Here is a 20,739-nt window from a genome sequence, read left to right as displayed (position 1 = left end):
CATTCAAATGAATACCTTTTCACTAAGGTAAATGGGGTTCAGTTGTTCTTTTATCTCATATTAGAAGACACACAGAGAGAGAGAGAGAGAGAGAGAGAGAGAGAGAGAGAGAAATCACTTTTCTATAATACATCAATAATATTTCAAAGGAATAAATTACTTATTGACTTATTCATACTTCAATAAGTGATTAACATAGGGGGGATCAAAATAAAATAAATAAATGAAATAAAAATCAACCAGCCACCCTCCTCCCCAAGTAAAGAACAGTCCCTTCGTAAGTAAAGAACAGTCCCTAAAGTGCGGTGAGGTTTGTGGACCGTGACCTGCCACAAAGAGAGAAATGTGAACGGCTCATTTCACATTCCTGTGTGCCGCCACGGCTTGGCTGTTCAGGTACTTCTGGGCTCTCTACAACTCTACATGGAAGGGCCCCAGCCAGCCAATGGATTTGAAACCGGAATCCTTTTGCTGTGAGGCACCAGTGCAAACCACTGAACCACTGTGCTACCCCTGTAATTGTGTTATGACGCCAACAAGAGGACATTATTGGACCTGGAGCCGGACTTATCCGTCGCTGGTAAGCCGTTATCTTGAAACGCGGAGCACTATGGCCGCCTTATTTGACAGGAATACGTATTCCTGTCTGTGTCTGTGACCCCCGTTCAACCCACAACCGGCAGGATTCGCCATTATTGGATAGCGCACGCCATTATTGGGCGGCACATGGACATTCACCCTCTTGCGACTGGACTTTGAACTTATCCCATAGTAGTAGTACCTGAGGTACCGTAGTACTACGGTACTCCAACATTATGGTATCATATGTACTGTGGAGTTTTAGTGCCGCGGTCTACCGTTGGTTCCAGTATACCGTGCAACACTAGTGTGAGAGAGAGTGTGCGCGTCTGTGTGTGTGTGTGTGTGTGTGTGTGTGTGTGTGTGTGTGTGTGTGAGAGAGAGAGAGAGAGAGAGAGAGAGAGAGAGAGAGAGTGTGCGCGTCTGTGTGTGTGTGTGTGTGTGTGTGTGTGTGTGTGTGTGAGAGAGAGAGAGAGAGAGAGTGTGCGCGTCTGTGTGAAATTATGACCGAGTTAACGAGTTGTTTTCCGACATGATGGAGTATTCTTGAATTTTCCCAGTCAGAAAGAGTTTTTCTGATTATGCTGACGTCACTTGAACGCAGCATTCACTGCAGGCCCTTCAGGTCTCATAGTGGGAGTGGGGCACTGCCGTGCTGACAAAATTATATATGTTATCGGGGCTATTCGTCATGTTATCGGACTTATCAGAATGACCTAATAATTTCCTGTTATCGGCACAATAACGTCTTGTCCCACATTGTCCCACAGCAACACTAAAACAATATATTTATGTGTGCCTTAATAGAATTGACTCAGAAGAAAGAAAAATTTTAAAGTAAGATCTCTTCTTTGTCCAACCTGCTTCTCTTAGAAAAAGCTGTGCTCAGTATAACATCAGTATGAGATTTTGACCTTTTGTTCACGCTTCTTAAATGCAGCTCCTGAGATATAGCCTACCTCTTGTCTCAACCTGATCCTAATTTAAGATTGGAAAATACTCTTTGTCCTCTTTCAATGCAGTCATCATTATTTGTCTGAAATAATCAGCTCCTGAGATAATCGTACGATCCAAAAGAAAACTTCATTGGCTTATGAAGGAGCCTGCACAATTTCAGAAGTTTGTCTCAGCTCTGTGTATATTATCTGCTGTCAGAGTTGAGAAGCCTCTGAGAAGCCCCTGAGCACTGCAGAAGAACTCCTGCTAATGTATTCTTTTGCTCCTTATTTCTCCTAAGGGGGTTTAGGAGAAACAGATCAGAATTTAGTAGGGGTGTAACGGTACACAAAAATCACGCTTCGGTACGTACCTTGGTACACAAGTCACGGTTCGTTTTTTTTTTTCGGTACAGTAATGAAAAAAATAAAATAAAACTATTAAATATCTTTTACTTATTGGTAACCTTATTAAAACATACCACCACAGCAGTTAACTCTTTTTACACAATTTTTGAATGAAACAAATATATATAAAATCCTGCTTTTTCACATTGTTTGAATGAAAATAGAAATATAAAAGTGAAAAATAAAATCCTGCTGTTTTTTTAACACATTTTTTGAATGAAAAATATAAATATAAATTTCTGCTTAAACAATTTTACTCAATTAAAATAAAAAGTATAGTGCAGCTGGTCAGCTTTAAAGCCTGCTCAGATTCAGTTTTACTAGGAACTTACTTAGCTTTCTCACTTTGTTAAAGTGCAGTAAACAAAACATGCTTATATCTAAAGTGCAGCTTGAACAATTTTACTCAACTCCAATGGCATTGGTTATTTATTTAGCGCGATGGTCAGGGAAACACTCTTTCTTTTTAAACGGCGACTATATCATAGTTTGCACCAGATTGCCTTTTCTAGTCATGCCGGTTAACGTTAACTCGGGTGGTGTCACTTTAGATGCATGTTAGATGTGTTTCCAAGTACATACCCGACCGCTGTTCTGCAGTGTCGGCACACTGCTTTTGTCTTGTCAACTTGTTTATTTCCATCTTCGTATTTTACCCTGAAACCAAAGTGTTCCCAAACGGAGGACTTAAGGTTTGCGGGTGGGTCTTCAGGTTCTTCAGGCTCACTTGCCATGTTGTCAAAATGCGAGAATGTGCTGCACAAAGTGAAAGCGGAGATTTACGGTCGGACTCGGTCTGTCACTCAATTATGTCCGTTGGGGAACTAGATATTTTAAATGGTTCGGCTCGCAAAAACGGAATTAAAATAAAAAAAAATAAAATAAAATAATATCCTGCGCCCAATAATTCGGTACAGGGTCGTGCCGAACCAAAAGTCGCGTACCAAACGGTTCGACACAAATACATGTACCGTTACGGCCCTAGAATTTAGTCATCTCCAAATAAGAAACTGATTTATTTCTGATGAGACAAAGAAAAGACTATTGTGAGCATGAATATTTTCCTTTAGGAAGGCAGATATTTAAAAGTAACAAAAATTACTTTACTTAGTAATTCATTACTTTTAAGTTCAAACTGAATATAAGCACTATAGGCAGCTTTGTTGTAACACCACGTTATAACTAACCCTGCTGTGTGGAAATTTTATCAAGCCAAGCTAACACTTGCTGGTAGTTGTTTACATAGTTCAGAACGGTGCTATGTTTTAGGCAAGAAGACAGTTATTATATGGTTGGATTCGGTAACTAATATAGACAGTAATCGTATGACAAAGAAGTTTATGTAAATCGGCTGAAAATGCTCTTTGGCATTAAAACACGTCCAATCTCTGTGGAATTTCCCCTGTATGACAATAGACTGCCTTCTACTGTATGTAGTATACTGGATATGGATAAGTACCCCATATAACCCCACTTCAAAAAAGTCTGACTATCCTTTTAATATTTTGGCTACAATTGTCATGGCGTGAAAATTTGATACAGGCACATCCCTGTCCTAAAACTAACCAGTTAGGATGTAGGACTTAAACCCCTGTCCCCAGTCTCAAAGTGTTAAGGCTGTATATTCAACTATGTAATACTGGTGCATCACAATTCCTGAATCGGAAAAATACATTGCTGGTGAAAATATTCTAGGCTATTATGTAGAATATAAACATATTTTACAGGAGACAGTGGTGACATCCCATAGTAATCCAAACATGAGCCAGAAACTCTACAACAAGATTAAACCACAATTATGTTGCTGCAATATAAACAGTTGAAATTAGAAATAAATATTGTCAACAACTTCTGTTCCAAGCCTAAGCAACAAGGTTTTTTTCTTCTTCGCCAACCACAGGCACAAGCTTCCACCCCCTGCTCCCTCATTTTATATCAATTTTTAAACTGAGACCTTCTTCGCTTTTTAAATGGAGCCTCCAAAGCCCATCTGCAGAGTAAAGTATGATGGTGGACAGTTACTCACCTAAATTGGCCTGAATGTGTGGCTTAATGCTGGAAGCTGTAATGGGATTGTCTGACTCAATGTCTGATACTGAGAAAAGACATTTCAGCCACAGCTGGAGGTAGATGCTGGGCCAGCTGTGATGGATGTTTTCAAGTGTACGCCTTCATCTTGCCTCGGAGGGCACACGTTATTACCAATGAAAAGCTTAAGGATAAAATGGTTATGGATTAAAAATGGTTATCTCTAACATTTGGACAGCCATGGAGGACAGAGTCGGAGATTTTTATAGTCATTCTAAAGTTGTACACTTGGCTTAATTTTCTAGAGGCTGCAATGTCCATTACCCCACAGTATACAAAAGTCTTAGAGTAGTTAGACATGAGGGTGGCACTACAGGGAAGGTCAGCAAAATCATTAGGATCCATTCCCATACTGTGAATATGTAGCCAAATATATATTAACTCTCACAAAAATAAATAAAACATGAGTATCAACATGACCTGTAAGCATAAAACAGCATTATCAGATAACTCAGTCATGTAATTATTAAGTTATTGTGCTGCAGATGTTGAGCCGAGCAGCAGGTAAATCTAGGTAAAAAAAAGCTCTGATCTCATATCACACGACCTGTTAATACCCACCTCATGTCAAGAAGGTGAGATGAGAGATAAAGGAGAAAAAGATTTTTCAAAGACTTTGAAACTTTGGTTGTGAAGTAAAGATGGAGCTGTGGCGGAGGGGTGGAGAAGGAGAGAGTTTGTCCTCAATCTGCAGTTTGATCAGACAGAATCTCAAAAATGTTAAAGTGATTTTGAAGTGGTCAGAATGTGCACTCAAACTTTACGGTTTGCAGACTTTAAGTACTGTTGTTACAACTGTCACATCACAAAGTTCAGTGTAGCTCTTGTCCTACTTCTACGGAGGCACATTTCTACCAGCAAGATTTTAAAAAAAAAAGGAAAAACTGAACGGCAATGACAAATAGTAAAATAAAATTATTAGATAGTGAGAAAACTTATTGAGGTAGGGAATCAAAATTATAAGATACTACATCACATACACAGATACTGAATCAAATATTTGTCATAATAAGTCAAAGGTTTGACAGGGAGTTAGTTACGATAAATAATTTTTATTCTATTTCAAAGATGTATAACAGAAATACACCATACTACTGCAAAATTGTGAGCCAGTCAAAAATTTTACTTCTAAATGTATAGAGTGTAATTATGTGCCGCTAGGGTTGTTTCAATCAAAACAATAATAAAAGATGGAGCAATGCTGTCATTGCAGTCATTTTCTCCCAGTAAGAATTCAGTGCTCATTGTTTTTTACGATTTTTACCTGGAGCCGAATTATCCAGAGATGTCTCTTTAACAAACAGACCAAGTGATTTTAACCAGTAAAAACGCTGGGAAAAATACTTAAGAATCAGTGTTTTTCAAATGCTGTTTGATATGTCAGAGGCTGGAGCTTAGCTGCCACTAACAATTGTCCAACTTGTTTCTCTGATAATTTAAGATCCAGACCTCTGCTGACCTTCATTCTGTTAAAACATCTTACAATCAAGATTTGTAGTGTACAGTAAAAAAATATGGCTTAAAACTGAATAAAAAGTCAATTTATGACAGCCTCTTGCAGAAAACTACAACCGTGATGCATGCACAAAGAGGATATGATGCCACTGTCAGGCAACAGTGACCAAATGACACAGACTGTGTCCGGGATTAAAATGACAGATTTCTCTGGGTTTTAACATCGTTGGAAACGTTTGTAGTTAAGATACAATTACAAGATAATGTAAGAACACAACATATAATACATAACACTGGTCTTTTTATCAGTTGATATAGTGGTGTTTAATTTTTAAGCATCCAAAAATTCAAATACTAATATCTCCTATTTTCCTTTATATTATATCACAGATATTATTATTGTCATTATCTTGACTCCAAAAGGTCAAATTTTTGGTTTATCTCACAATTTTTAGTGTATTTTATATTTATCATCCCAAACTTTTCACCAATTTATCCTGGTAGAAATTGGCCTCCATACATTAACATTAAACAAACAAGGACAGCATGTTGATTAGCTGTAAAATACTTTTAATCTGTAAACTTTTGTATGTCTCACAGTTTTTGCACAAATAATGAGATGAAGACACAATTTAGTACAATACCGAGAGCTACTTTCCAGAAGTTCAACCATTCAGCCTGTCTGCGCTCCTGTCTTCCTGGTGCACAGACAAGTAGACATCAAGCAGACAGGCAGACAGACAGGCTATGAAAAGGGGATAAAACAGGCACACAAAGAAACACCAAACTCCCGTGTGAAGCTGAGGAGATGTCGGATCTCTCCCTCAGAGACACGATGTCTCCTCAAAGACACTTTTCATCTTAAACTGTATTTACTTCAAAACCTCCTCAGGATCAATAACCCCGCCCCCTCCATCCTCACCTCCTATCGTTGTAAATCTCTCCATATTTGCCTTCGACCCAGAAACAGAGACAGACACTGCTGATGTGACCCCCGGCAGGTGTTTCACACCTCCTCTCCTGCTTGTCTGGTAAATATATCCACCTCTCTGAGCAGACACTCCCCCCACAGCCCCCCCCCCCTCCCTCTCTGACAAACCCCCCGAGGGTGAGCCAGGCACCGTGAAACTCTCTTTTATGGCTTTCTCCACTGTGGATGTGTAACCTTTGCTTCGGCTCTGTACTGCTGCAGCTCATTGTGTTTTTCCACAAAATGTTTTTTTCTGGGGCTCAGCTCAGTTTGGATTCAGTCTGACAGCAGCGTACTGAGAAGTCGTACCAACACATTTGGTTCTGCTTCATTCTGAAATGAAGCTGGCAGGAATTTCTACACCACATTTACAGACACTCAGTCGTACAAGGTCAGTATCACTGTGATAGTAAAGCACTTGGACTGAAAGATACAAACTCAAAGTCTGAAGCCAGTCGAGTGCCCCCCTTAAGGTCATGATGCTCCTCTCCAGAATGTTTGGAGAGAAAAATTAAAAAACAAAACAAAACAGCATGGTCCTGCATATTCTTCGTTCACTCATGAGCAGATCGCAACAAGGTGTAGGTTAATGATTGTTAAGATATAATCCTCCAGTCAATCTGAACTGAGTTGAATACAGCAGAGAGGTGGGGCCTTGTTTATTCTTTATGAAATTTGCTCAGTAGTACATGAACCCAAAAAAGGTTCGACTTCCTGGGTATAAAATTACCCAGATGTTCCCTATCATGGGGCCCACAGGGCAGGTACACTAGAGACTTCTGCTGGTCAAGCGGCTAACTTCTGATTATCACTTCCCAAACTTAAAAGAGGATGAAATGATTTAATTATTCAGTGCTTCTGAACTTTTGAAATGTGTTCAGACTGTATGGATCAAATTCTGATAGTGAAATGAATCATCTCACAAGGATTGTGATGCTCAAAAAATATTATCTGGACATCTGTTTCAGAATGTAAGTCTATCAGTCACTATGTAAACTATGTAAAATCAGCTTCAAAGCCTGGCACACTTCCTAGGGGCTTGGTTAAAAAGCTAGTGACAAGGCCCTCCTCAAAGGGACAATAGGCTAACACTGGACTCCCAGGAACACAGCTCAGCCTTGCTTCTAATTTTTACCGATGGCCAATTGCAGTTTCTTATACTTGTAAAACTTTCCTAGAGCCGAGAAAAACGATTTAAAAATCTGTAATGTCATCAGAATGTAAAGCCTATGAGCCCAGTGGGAACTTGAGGAGGGGGGGCCGCAGTGGAAGAAACACCACTGCACATATTCAGTGGACCACATACTGCGGAAGTAACCCCAAAAGCTAAAACAGGTAAAGCACAGCAGATGAGGACTTTTTCTTTGTAGGGGAAGAATTGCTGTAATGAAAGTTTTTAGAGTTTGTCTTTATTGTTCTCAGTTGGAATCCTAAGGTGTTTCATGCTGTTTATGGCAAAGCAGAATATGATTCTACAGTTTGAAATAAATCTTTATTCTCAGCAGGAGCCCAAGAGGCAGACTGTCTCTGCCCAGTGTTTATAGGTAAAAAATAGAAATCTAATTTCACTCTCTCTGTGCTCTTAAGTGAAGATGCTCCTTTTTTCTTTGGGCTTTAGGAAGAAGGACTCTTGATTTATAGTCTTATGGAATCAATTTCACTTTCTGAAGGAAAGATTTACCAGTGGACTGAAGGGGGGAAAGAAAGTTGGTCTTTTCCAACTGCAGGAACTTTTCTAGGAACCCAGAAACCTCCAAATACCCCTTTTCCACCAAATTATTTCTGTTTCTTGAACCGGTTCCGTTCAGGGATTCTTGGTGGTATCCAGCGAACCAGGCCACGTTTCCACCAGTTTTGAGTAGAACCATTGTAATCAAGGATGCGTCACCAACAGAAGGTGTTGCACAGTGCACAATGAAAGTAAACAGTAGTAGAAAGGTGGCAGATTGCAGTGATTACTTGTGAGCTGTTATTTTCAAAGATATTTGTTTTTATCAAAAAAACAAGCATGGACCAACTATTAATAATAAGAAGATGTAGAGACTATTACATGCAGGACTCCATCTTCTTTTTCCAATCTGTAGAATATGACACACCCACTGATGTCATTATGGTTTGCACTTCTAGTCCATTTCTTGGTATCAGCGGGGATACGAGTTTTGCAGTTCCGAACCAATGTTTTGTTTTTTTTGTGTGTGTGTGTTGTTGTTTTTTTGTTTGTTTGTTTGTTTGTTTGTTTGTTTTTTGGGGGTCGAAATGCTCCCAACAGTTTAAATGAGGTGCACGACCTGGAACGGAACCAGTTCCATATTGGTGGAAAAGGGGTGAATGAGTCAAGTAAATTTTCCAACGGGGCTTGTCAACATCACATCTGACATTGTGTTCTTGTTTGCCAGTTAGGTTGCCTGAGTCAGGAGTGGAGGAAGAAGTAGCATGATGTTAGAGTGCCACAGAATCTCTTAAAGATGTTGTCTTGCTGAATGGATCTGTCATCTGTCTCATTGTATCTTCGCAGCGGCAACAGCCATGGCCGGATGCATTATGTTTTCAGGTTGTCCATCCATCCCATTCTTGTGAACACGCTATTGAGAGGGAATTTCTTCAAATTTGGTACAAATGCTCACTTTGGACTCAATGATGAACGGATTAGATTTTGGTGGCCAAAGGTCAAGGTCTCTGTGACCTTGCCTGTCTCACTCTTGTAAACATAATATCTCAAGAATGCCATCAGGGAATTTCCTCAAATTTGGCAGAAACATCCACTTGGACTCAAGGATGAACTGATTCGGATTTGGTGGTTAAAGGTCAAAGATCAAGGTTACTGTGACCTTGCATCTGTCCCAATCTTGCAAATGCGATATCTCAACAAGGCCTTTAGGGAATTTTCTCACATTTGACACAAACCTTCACTCAACAATGAATTACTATTTGGTAGTTGAGGGTCAAATGTCAAGGTTACTGTGACCTCACCAAAAACGTGTTTTTTTTTGTTTTGTTTTGGGTTTTTTTCCGCCATAACTCAAGAATTCATACACTAATTATGACAAAAATTCACACCAGTGTTTAATAAAATAAAATGATAAAGTGATGAAATTTGATATCCAAAAAGCTTTACTGAGACATTATGATGTTCTTCAAAAACACATTTCTGGTTATTATTCGACGTCATAAGTCAGGACCAGAAGGGGGAAACTTTGCTCGGATACTGAGCTGTGCTGAATGTATAGATCTGTTGTGCTGTCTGCTTTAAGATGTATACAAAGCATCCATGTTTAAGAATTTGTAGTTTCTTTGCAGCAACATCCATATGTGAAGCACTGTCTACTGTCATGGATACACGTGAGTTTGGACAGACATCAATGAAAACTATAACTTGACTGGCCTGCAGAGGCATACCATGGCTAGGCAGTAATTCTAGTTTTGACATCACTGTTTGTTTCCTGTTTCCTACCAACAGTCAACATTAGTTCTTGTTCTTAAACTTATTCAGACCTTAACCAAAGAGATGGCAGATCAGAAAACACTTTTAAGTTTCCCAAAAGAAATGAAAAACACCATATTTTGCCGTTATGTTTCGAAGACTTTTTTATGACAAGTGTTTTATGTTATCTTTTATGTTGGGCTTATGGACAATGGATGGTGTTCTGTTGGTGAAGTTGTCCTTTCTTTGACAGGTTAGAAGTCAATGTCCATGCTGTGAAGACTTTTGAAGTAAAAGGCAGTTTAAATCCTACTGTTTCATGCATGTTCTCTGGTGTGATAGGCTGCTTTCGAGGCTGTTCCAGGTGTTTCGTTTCGCGGGGAGTAGAATGATATATATTGATCAGGAAGTGATGAAGGACAGTGCAGGAAAAGAGGGAGGGGATTGTGGGTAGCAAAAGCCTGAGGATGTGTTCAGACATCACAAGGCTGAACAGGGAATCAGAGAGAAAAAAAAAACTAGACATCCCTCTTTTGTCTCCTATTTTTCCTTGTAGTTATTGTTTCTCTTCCACTCTCTGTCTCGCTTTGTAAAGAGGCATCTTTGAATTTCACTTCCTGAATTGTATTTGTTACTCGGACAGAAAGCAGCTGAATGTATTTATTGATTTATTTCCTTGTTCATTCATTTGTTTGTTCTGTTGCTTGGTTGTTTGTTCTCCTCTGTGTCTCGTCAATTTGTTTTCTTGTGGATATTTGGCCATGTTATCCTTTGTTTTTATTTTTGTTCTAGTTATTTAGTGAAAGCATGAATGGAATTATGGACATTTTGACAAATGTATCATGTCATGTATAAATTGATTAGTTGAATGGATGATAGAATAGATGAATGGATTCTAAATGAACAATGTGAATTGGAACAGGATGGATGGATGGAGGTTCAGGCCTCAGATATGTTTCCTGTTCAATAGTTCAATAGTATGTGTTATATAGCAGTCAGTGTTCACATGGACTTCAACTGAAATAGCAGTTTTCTAGAAACAAGTCTTAAATATTGTAAATATGATCTAAATATATACGGACAGTGACCAGAGAGTGACCAAATGACCCAGGAATAAATAGTCCCAGTTTTTGGGCAGGTGACGCTCAATTGTAACAACTGGGAATTTGAAATCAAGGGTTTTAATTAAAAAAAAAAAAAATAAAGACCAAAAGAAAGATGATTGATTATGTTCACACATTCTGTTTCTAAAATCATTGATTACACTTACAAGTTTTGTGTCTAAAATCATCAATACTCTTTTTTTTTTTTCTTACCAAGGTGCAAGCCTTCCGAAGCCCCAGGTAAAGACGGCCTCTCTGGGTCAGGCTGGTAAGGCTCGATCCCCTCTGCTGCCTGTCTCAGTCCCTACAGCGCCAGACTTACCAGAAGAGGGAGGAACAAAACCCACAGAGGATTCAGCTGCCAGTGTAAGTCTGCATGGAGAGCATGTTGTTGTTGGAATTGTTGTTGATTTAGTTTTACACCACAGGTACATCACAAGGACCAAGTCAGACATTACACTGTTAAATTCGGTTTTACATGTAATGTATATTTCAGTTTGTAGAGGTTTCCAAAATTGAAGCAAACAAAATATAACTTGCCAAAGCTTGTTTAAAGGATGCCTAATATTTCTTTTACATAGCTTAAAATCTAACATTATTTTTAGGATCACAGTTTAAAATTCACTGATTTCGATTTTCTTCCTTGTGTGTTCTTGTGTATTTACTGTGTGATACATTTGTAGAAGCAAAATGATTCAGAGCACATCATGTTTGTTAAAGATTGTTTTCCTTCTACTGTAGCTGTTGCCATGGAAAACACAGAACAGAAACAGCTGTTACAACTAATTGGTTTTATCAGTTGTCTTTGAGCTTTTGTTGTATTAACAACAGACCAGATGCTCTCAAGGTTCTCTACTCATATAAATGTTAAAATGTTCCACAGAAACCCTCTTATAATCCATCAGGGCTTCCTCAGTAATATGCAGAGTGCGTACAAACTTCACATGGCCCCTAAAAATGGGGTCATTGCTGTCAATTTGGAGGAACTCAAATCAATGTTCAGGAGGCATTAGAGCAAAGATGGATACATAGCTCCTTTGTGTTAAAGGTCTTTCCTGGCATTTTTTAGTTTTTATATACATATTTTTCACTGAAATTTTTCATATCTGTGATCCACAAACATGACTTTTATTTTCCATTTTAGACTCTCTGGAGGATTAACTACTGCAAACCTGAATATTTTAGATACTAATTAATTCACCAATTAAAAGGCAATAGCAGTAGTCATAACTGCAGTAAAAGAAATAGAATTTGCAGTTGTATTAATAGTAGTATAGTACTAGCAGCTGCTGGAGCAGTAATAATTCAGTGAGCCAGTCCACACTGAATGGATATAGATGTATGGTGTTGATATTTGCTGTCCAGGCTCTGACCTCGTCTTTTCCCAAGAGGAAACACCAAGCTCAGCACAGCAGGAAGTAGAAGGTGATGATAATAACTTTGCCTCTAGGGGGATGTTGAGTCAGAGTCTGCGGCTGGATGCTGATGGCGGTGGGGCTTTTGATATGCTGTATGAACAGCAACAGCAGCAGCAGAAAGTGATGACATAGCTTTCAGATGAGTGCTGTGGTAGCTAGGCTTGGGCGATTGGACGAATATATCGCCAGTCGCCCATCAGCTGAGTCCATCACGGTTGGTTTCATTTTTGGCGATTTTTTGGGCGATTTTTGTCATTTTATTTTGCTAAATTAATGGTCTGTCTCCACAGAATTAAACTCGGTACATATAGTCCATAATAACTATGTAGAACAAAACACGTCAGTGATGGCGGAGCTGAAAGTTACAGCAGGGGTCCACCGGCAACGGGAGCGGCGCGACAAGTCTGCAGCGCGAGTCCCGTAGCAGCTCGCCCCCCCCCCATTCATTTTTAAATGAATAAACCATTATCAGAGGTGATATGGGATGTTTTTTTTCATGCATTTACCCATGTTTATCCGTGACATTGTGTAAATGTCCGTGGCGGACGTTTGAAAGCGAGTAGATGACAAACAGTACAGTAAACTTGTAGATTACTCAAATATATGTAATAACTTAGGTGGAAAATGCTTTATCATGGCTCAGCAAACGGTAAACAAGATGCTTGACGTGACGCTTATGTTTGCAGCCGGTGGAACCTGGCCGTAACGTGAATTCATATGCGCATATGGTTAACAATGTTACCAGCCGTGCTAAACACCCTCTCTGATGCCGTGCTTGTTGCCGGTATGCACAGATATTTCCATGCCATGTTGGACATGAGTGGGCTCGCAAAGCACGCTGCATTTTTTTGCCGCATTCATGTGGTGTCGGGAGATCCAAGTTGCCAAGTTGTTTTTCTGACATGAGGTGGCGTTAATGTGAATTATCCCATTCTGAAAGTCATTTTTCGATTCTTTCCAACATCACATGAATGCAACATCCCCCCTCTTTTTTTTTTCTCTGCCACACACACAACTGCCGAATATATCGGCAACCGCCGGGTGATGGGCTGACGGTGGCCGGTTGGAAATTTTTAACATATCGCCCAACCCTAGTGGTAGCAAAAAAAGTGAGTGAGTGCAGTGTCGGCTGTAGCACACGGCCATTTGAAATGGGTTTGTTGGATATAAACTAAGCACAAAAAGTAAGGAAATTTGTGTTTGGTAGATTATTTCTTTGTTGTAACAATGCTTCTTGGCAATAAATCTTATACCAGTGGAAAACCTGTTTATTCCCCTTTTAAATGGTGCCACATTTGTAAGGGACATGCATTTGTGGGATGAGCAGCAGAGCTGAGTATGTGGGTTGTGTACATGAAAAATTTGCCAAATCTTCTCTGCCAATGCCAAACAGCCTTTTCTTTGCTGTTGTTATCGATTCTTGTTTTGAGCCTTTGGAATAGTGGATACTTTTACCCTTTCAGACATCTGATCAAGAATTATTATCAAGATATGCAGAGTGTAGAATAGGGCTGCACGATATATCATTTGAACATTGCCATCGTGATATGCGCATGTGCGATAGTCACATCACAGGACATATGATGTTTTCTCTTTTAGAGCATGTAAACTTTTGTTTTGCTTCAGAAAAGCAGCTCTGAAGAAAGCTCTTTGCTCCGCTCCGCTCGCCTCTCTGAGCAGCAGCCCCTCCCCCTCTCATGCACACACTGCAGTCACACACTGAAAATGAGCGATGTGCAAGAGAGAGAAACAGGAAAGGAGGATTTATGCCTGTTATACACTACACAACTTTTCTGCCCATTATGAAAGTCACTATGTCACATTATACGATTGTGGAGTCCTAAAATCGTGCCGTGACTTGGCCGACAGACATGACACACTACACAATGGTACTCACCAATTATCCCCGGTCATCTTTCACGGCGTGTGTGATGTCATCGGGTTATTCTTGTCCTATTTTTATTACTTTTACTATTATTTCAGTCACTGTGTCTGTTCATGTGCCAGCCGACATGTTGTTGTAGTCACCTAAAAAGCCCCAGCAGGTGGCAGGAGCTACATTTGAAGTATCATACGTAAACATACAAGTCACCGAATCCTCCACAAGTTCCTACAAATGTTTCAGAATAAAAGCCTATTTAGAAAATGGAGGGATTCTCTCAGCCAAGGTTATATGGGGCTTTTAATCTGAAACAAATTCAGGAAGTATTGAGTTTGAAATGACGGCGCGATGCATTAACTTTATCAAGGCAATGGGAGCGGATATAAAGTAAAAATATAAAGAGACAGAGGGATTAATAAATAACGGCCCGTTTATAATGTAGTCTGTTTCAATTGAAGCTGGGAGCCTCTGCAGTTGTGGTGAGTAAAAGTCCCGCCACTATTTTTTTAATTTTCTTACTTTAAGTCATCTGGTGAAAATTCTTGTATTTTTTAATATTGCAATATATATTGCAAAAAAAAAAAAAATCGCCATGTCAGTTTTTTCCAATATCATGCAGCCCTAGTGTAGGACATTACATTTGAAGAATACATTTCTCAGTGCTCTCTAATGAACAAACTGTAATGGAGAAACTGTTTCTAAATGACATCAAACATATTTTTGGTATTTCTGTTCCTAAACCTGGAGTATATTGACCTAGTCGATTTATCGGTCCCTCCTTCAAACTGAAATGAATGACTCAGCTGAGGAGTTGGATGCTGTCGCTTATAGCTCTGTAGTGTAGCAGGTGTCAGATGCAGTACCAGGATTCATAGTAAAACTGTCTGTAAATATCCAGTAAAGAGGAAAGATGGTAAACAGGCCCAGAAAATACAAAACAAGAAGAGGGGGGAAAGCAGGTGGAGGATAGAAGAGACAGTCTGAGAGTACAGAGTTGAGTTGGGAGGAAGGAAGATATACACACACAAACCCACCCCCACACACCTGCTCAGCTTTGTCACTACACCTGTTTCCTTCCTTTCAGTGTGCTGGTGGCCTTTTAGCTGGAGAATAAAATCGAGTTCATTAGTGACTGAGACTGTGGAGAGGAAGAGAGGGGGAAGAAAAGGAAGACAGGGTAAGAGTATTAAGAGAAGGAGGAAGAGAGAAGAGGGGAGGGGAGTAAAGGACAATGAGGGAGGGAAGGAAGGAAGGAAGGAAGAAAAGAAGGTGATGGGAAAGGAACAGGGATGATAAGAGGATGGGTATAGAAGACAGCAGAAAGATTAGATGGAAGGGAAGTGAGGGAGAAGAGGAGGAAGAGACAAGAGGGAAGAAGAGGAAAGGTTAAGAAGAAGAACAGAAGGAGGAGAAGTGATGAGGACAGGGAAATAAGAAGAGGAGGAGGAGAAATGGAATTGGAGGATAAGAAAGAGGGATATAGGAGGAGAAGAGACAAATACAAGACAGGATAAGAAAAAGATAGGAGGGGAAAAACAAAAAAAAAACAGGAAATGGTGAGAAAGGAAAGATGCAGACTGGAAATATGAAAAAGAAAACAAGATTGGGAGGAGAGAAGCAAAGGAGGGAGGAGAGAAGCAAAGGAGAGGAAGGAGGGGGAGCCACAGGATGACAAGCAGAGAGATAAACGACAGAAAATGATGTGGAGGGACGCCGGACGTTGGGACTTGTTAAATATTCATATGTGACTCAATGACAATAGGACAGGAGGAGGCGTCGCCACGGCAACAAGAAGAGGAGAGAGCAAGAGAGGAGTAAAAAGGAGATAAAACAAGGAGAGCAGAGAAGAGGACAAATGAAGAAGGAGAGGAGAAAATGGAGGAGGAGAGAAAAAGAAGATACAAGGAGGAGAGGAGGAGGTGTGGGGGGGGACAAAACAAGGAGTGGAGAGCTATGAGTGAGGAAGAAGGGGAAAAAGATAGAGGAGCAAGAGGTGTCGCCGTAGCAACAGGAAGAGAGAGAGGGATGCTTCAGGAGGAAGAAGGATGGAGGAAAAGAGCAGGAAAGAGATGAGATGAGAAGAGTGGAAGGACAGGAGGAGAGGGCAGCCTGGAAGAGAGGGATGCTCCAGAAAGAACAGACGAGGAGGAGGAAGAGGAGAGAGAAAAGAAGATATGAAGATGAGAGGGTAGAGGAGAGGTGAAAAAGGGGGACGGGAGAGAGATACAGAAGATGAGAGGCAGCGAGACAAAGAAAATCAGGAGAGGAGCAATAAAACTGATCAGGAGGAGTGGAGAAAATGAGATGAAAGATGGTTGGGGGGGTAAAGGTCAACAGGTCTTTCTCTTCATCTGCTGTTCTATCTTTGTAATTGATCTACTCTTTTCCCATCAGCCCTCTGGCCTATCTATCACACACACAGAGACACACACACACACACACAGACACACACACACACACACACACACACAGCTAGTTAATAGACTGTGACACACAGTGTGAGTGAAAAAAAAAAGTAAGTATAACACGATGCTGCTTTTAATATTATGTTGTTACAACAGTGACATATTTTAAAGAAGGGCAGCAGCAGAGGGTGATTTGGATAAGATTTCAGATTTCCCTGCCCTGCCTGTGGCACTTGAGCCAAAAGGTTCCTACTGAAGATGTGAATCTTTAAAAATGGCTAACAAACATATTATTTTATCTCAGTAATTTCCTAAAACAGATGACCACTGTAGTTTTTAGCAAATGTTAGGGGAGCCTAAGGATAAGGGCAATTATGTAGGTAACTTGTATCTGCATTCTTATTAACAGTCATCAGTTGTTCTTACAAGCAATGTTAGAGTCACAATATTGATTAAAACACGAGAAGGAAAATGTTACATCTGCACCCACATGCAGGGGCCATTGTAAGAGCACATGTACATGTAATACCTTTACACAGGCCAGGGGGGTCAAAGGGTGCAGATTACCCTGGCCTAAGGCCAATTGTTCTGCACACAATTTGACCAGCATGTGATTAAAGTAGTATTCTTTTCTGTTTGATTTGATCTTATGATTTAATACCTTGCAGTAATTTCTTCAGTCAGTGTTTGTGTTTACTTTTCTGTAATGATTCTTTTTTTTTTTTTTGTCAAAAAAAACAACAAAAAGATACCTGTTGAAAACTATGATAAATTGGATTATAATTGCAGGAAGTATAACATTTTGTGTAGTGATATGCACAGTGATTTGATCCCTGCCACTCTTTGGAAAATGTTGTCCCCCTGCCCATATTTCCTAACAGCTGGCCTGCCTTCATATAAATACCAAGGACCACAATTAACTCCCAAGAATCTCATTAAAGTTAAAACAATTTAATATCCATTGAACATTCAATTCCAATTTAATTAAAACTCTGTTATTGACCTTATAATTAAAGAACTATAAAAACATCAGTTTGAGAAACGGATCTGCAAGTGCAGACCTGCATGGTTCTGTCTCGTTTCTTATTGGTGCAATTTGAGGTGTTATAAATTAAATGTTAAGTGAATGTATGTTAATATAATGTTACATTTATTACAGTTTCCAGGCAGGCAGGTCAGTAAGTGACAAAGCAGCGTTCCTTGTAAGTTATAAATAACTTAGAGAAACACTGTGTTCAGTAGTCCATTTTCCACTTCTTCTTTCCCTCTCTGTCTCCCGCTGCTCAGCCTTTGTCTCTGTCCTTTTCTCAGTCCTGACAATTGTTCTACTGTAATGCATACATTTGGCAGTTCAGGGGTTGGGTTCAGGTGGTTGATACATGTTTTGATGTCAAGCGGGTGTGAATTGGCTCTCGTAATGGATTGGGTAGGTGCAGATGTAAGAAAACCCTAACATCGCTATGGGCTACTATTACAAACCAAAAAAAATAGTTGAAAAATATGTTGATTTTCAGCCAATGTGGCAGTATTAACATACACCGATCAGCCAAAACATTAAAACCACTGACAGGTGAAGTGAACAGCACAGGTCATCTTGTTACAATGCAATGTCCTGTTGGGAGATCTTGGGCTCTGACATTCATGTGGATGCCACCTGACATGCTCCACCCACTTAAACACCAGTACAGACCAGGCACAAAAATGGTCATCAAAACTAGATGGATTTCAATTCATAAACAATAAAGTTTGAGATGTTGAGATGAGGAAAATACTGTAGATTAAAAAAAATACCTTCATACCTCAAAAATGAGTCTTGGCAGTAAAACTTTCAGAAATATGAAACATCAGTTTGTCCTTTGGAAGGAAAAGTGGGATCATCCCAGACCATGTGCATAATGAGTTTCATGGTTCTGGCTTACTCCTGCTTAAACAAGAGAAAGTTGTGCATTTGCTCGGGACTATTTTTAGCAACAGATTAATCTGGTAGCAGCAGGATGGTGTATTTTGGATTGAGTCGAATTTAATTTACAGTATGTGTTGAGGATAATGAAGGAACATGTTAGGTAGTGCAACAGTGTGGCTCACTGATGTGTTTTGATAGTTTTTGGACAACAATGTACTTCTGTGTCACAGAAGAAGAAGAAATATATTAATCTTTAATACACACAAATACTTGGTTGAGGTTTACACTTGGGATTTGTTGGCAATAAGATAAAAATATGAGGAATATTACTATTACTAGACAGGCAGCTCTCCCTCTCCTTCTCCTGCCAAGGAAATCTGACTTCCCATGCATGAAAATAAACCAAACTTGGCACATAGGTCCAGTCCCATGCCAAACTTCCTCAATGGGAATTGGGAACCAGTATTCCTGATGGTGGCGCTACAGTGACTAAGTTCACAATTTTGAAAATTCATAACAAATAACCTGTATGGCCTACAGCTTTGCAGCCTTCATTAAACTGTAGGCCCAGTTGTTAAAACACTTTTGTAAATTTCAGTGTGTAAAACTAATTGAACCAGTCTCCTCCCACATTTTTTTGATAAATTTGTACAGAATTTGCTACACAGCAATTTTCAGTCTGTCCTACACAAATGGATTACACAAATTTTTGAATGATCTAAAATTGAGCCCCCAGTATATCTAAATAAAAAATGTATCACTGTAAACAGCTACTGCAAATTCTCACTATATAAAGCTCCAATGTTCACGAAAAGACAATATTTTGTTGTCAGGGTAGATGAAGTGTGAATGTTTAAGCATAATTTTTCACTTATACATCACTCAGTCTTTGTAAAAAGACATGCCAGGTGCTTTCTATGTTGTGTAGATGAAGTATGCAAATTCTCAGACTTTTGTCCTGATAACTGAATTTTTGAAACTGATTTGAAATCAGCCTGTAAATACATGTACTGCTGTGATGTTGCAGCCTGGTGGTTGGCTGTATCATAGTGTGAAGTCACATCTAAATTCTACACTGGTGAGGTAGCTCAACTTGATAACAGATTGCCATTGGTGCCTAAAGGCTGTAAGCTCAGGTCCCAGGTGGTGCAGTTTAAAGGTGCTTTTGCCTCCTTAGACATTGTGCTGTGAGGGTTAGATATAAGATTTCAAAGATAATCCAAGGATTAATGATATTTTGGCCCAGAAAGTTCTACTGATGGATCCTCATAAATATGTTATTTGTCTTCCTCCTCTTCTTCATTTTCCTATTTTTCATCCTCCCTTTCTGAACACTTCTCCATAGTTATGTTTAGCTGAGCTATTCGGCTTTACACATAGTTTGTTTATCCATAGAGGTTACCCAGTACAGATAGCTCAACTGGACCACAATTAGCCATTGTTCTCCTTCTTGCTCCTCAAAATGCCCAGCCCTGACCTGCTGCTGTACAGCAGCTATAATTTATGTCTTGTTACTGAGACAGAGGAATAACATTTAGCGTATCAGGCTTTGGATACAAACACAGCATTTGCATAGATTTTGGTATTGTAATGCGATTTGATGACAATAAGAAAAATATAGAATATCACAAGACTTATATTTTAACTTTAGGTTTAAAACACCTGTTTTATGCTCTGTATTTGTTTTTGAGTGCCCTTTGTATATGTGGGTGTGTGTGTGCGCTCGCTCCTGTCCTCAGTCTGATCTGAACAGCAGGTCAGAGGTTCACACACATACAAAATGCATCGGCTGACCTTTAACCCTAAACACCACCAGCCTCCTCCAACTCTGCATTCTTCCACTCAGAGCTTCAGTGTGTGAGAGAGCAGAGTATCTGACAGTGGGGAAGGTCAATGGACACACTAGTTATTATGTAGTTTGTACTCAAACTGTGGGGCGGCTCCTCCATTCCCTACCTGCAGAGCCACTGCAGGTGGGGAATGGATGACCAGGGGAAAAAATGAAGTGAAACAAAGTTGAACACTCTCAATATAGTGTACACTAACACTGATAATGATTTTGTTAGGTGACTCAGAAGGGTTTTGTTGCAGACCCCCATCCACAGCAGTACATTGCTTAGGTTCTGTGTCAAACTCCAGCCTGCTTCTGAGAAACTGAGGGCATACCAATTG

The 20,739-nt window shown here is 39.7% G+C and overlaps 1 protein-coding gene across 3 annotated transcripts in view; it reads left to right on the top strand.

Annotated features, from left to right (window-relative positions):
- dcc (DCC netrin 1 receptor) overlaps nucleotides 1–20,739 on the top strand; it is a 418,775-nt gene that overhangs the window by 383,019 nt on the left and 15,017 nt on the right. For all 3 annotated transcript variants that reach the window (XM_078162332.1, XM_078162331.1, XM_078162330.1), the window contains exon 28: nucleotides 11,177–11,325. In XM_078162332.1, coding sequence (XP_078018458.1) covers nucleotides 11,177–11,325 — 149 coding nt within the window. The remainder of the gene's footprint in view (nucleotides 1–11,176; nucleotides 11,326–20,739) is intronic.

The sequence above is a fragment of the Epinephelus lanceolatus genome, chromosome 19 (assembly GCF_041903045.1).
Source record: "Epinephelus lanceolatus isolate andai-2023 chromosome 19, ASM4190304v1, whole genome shotgun sequence".
Lineage (NCBI taxonomy): Eukaryota > Metazoa > Chordata > Actinopteri > Perciformes > Serranidae > Epinephelus > Epinephelus lanceolatus.
This window is presented reverse-complemented; position numbering and strand designations above follow the sequence as displayed.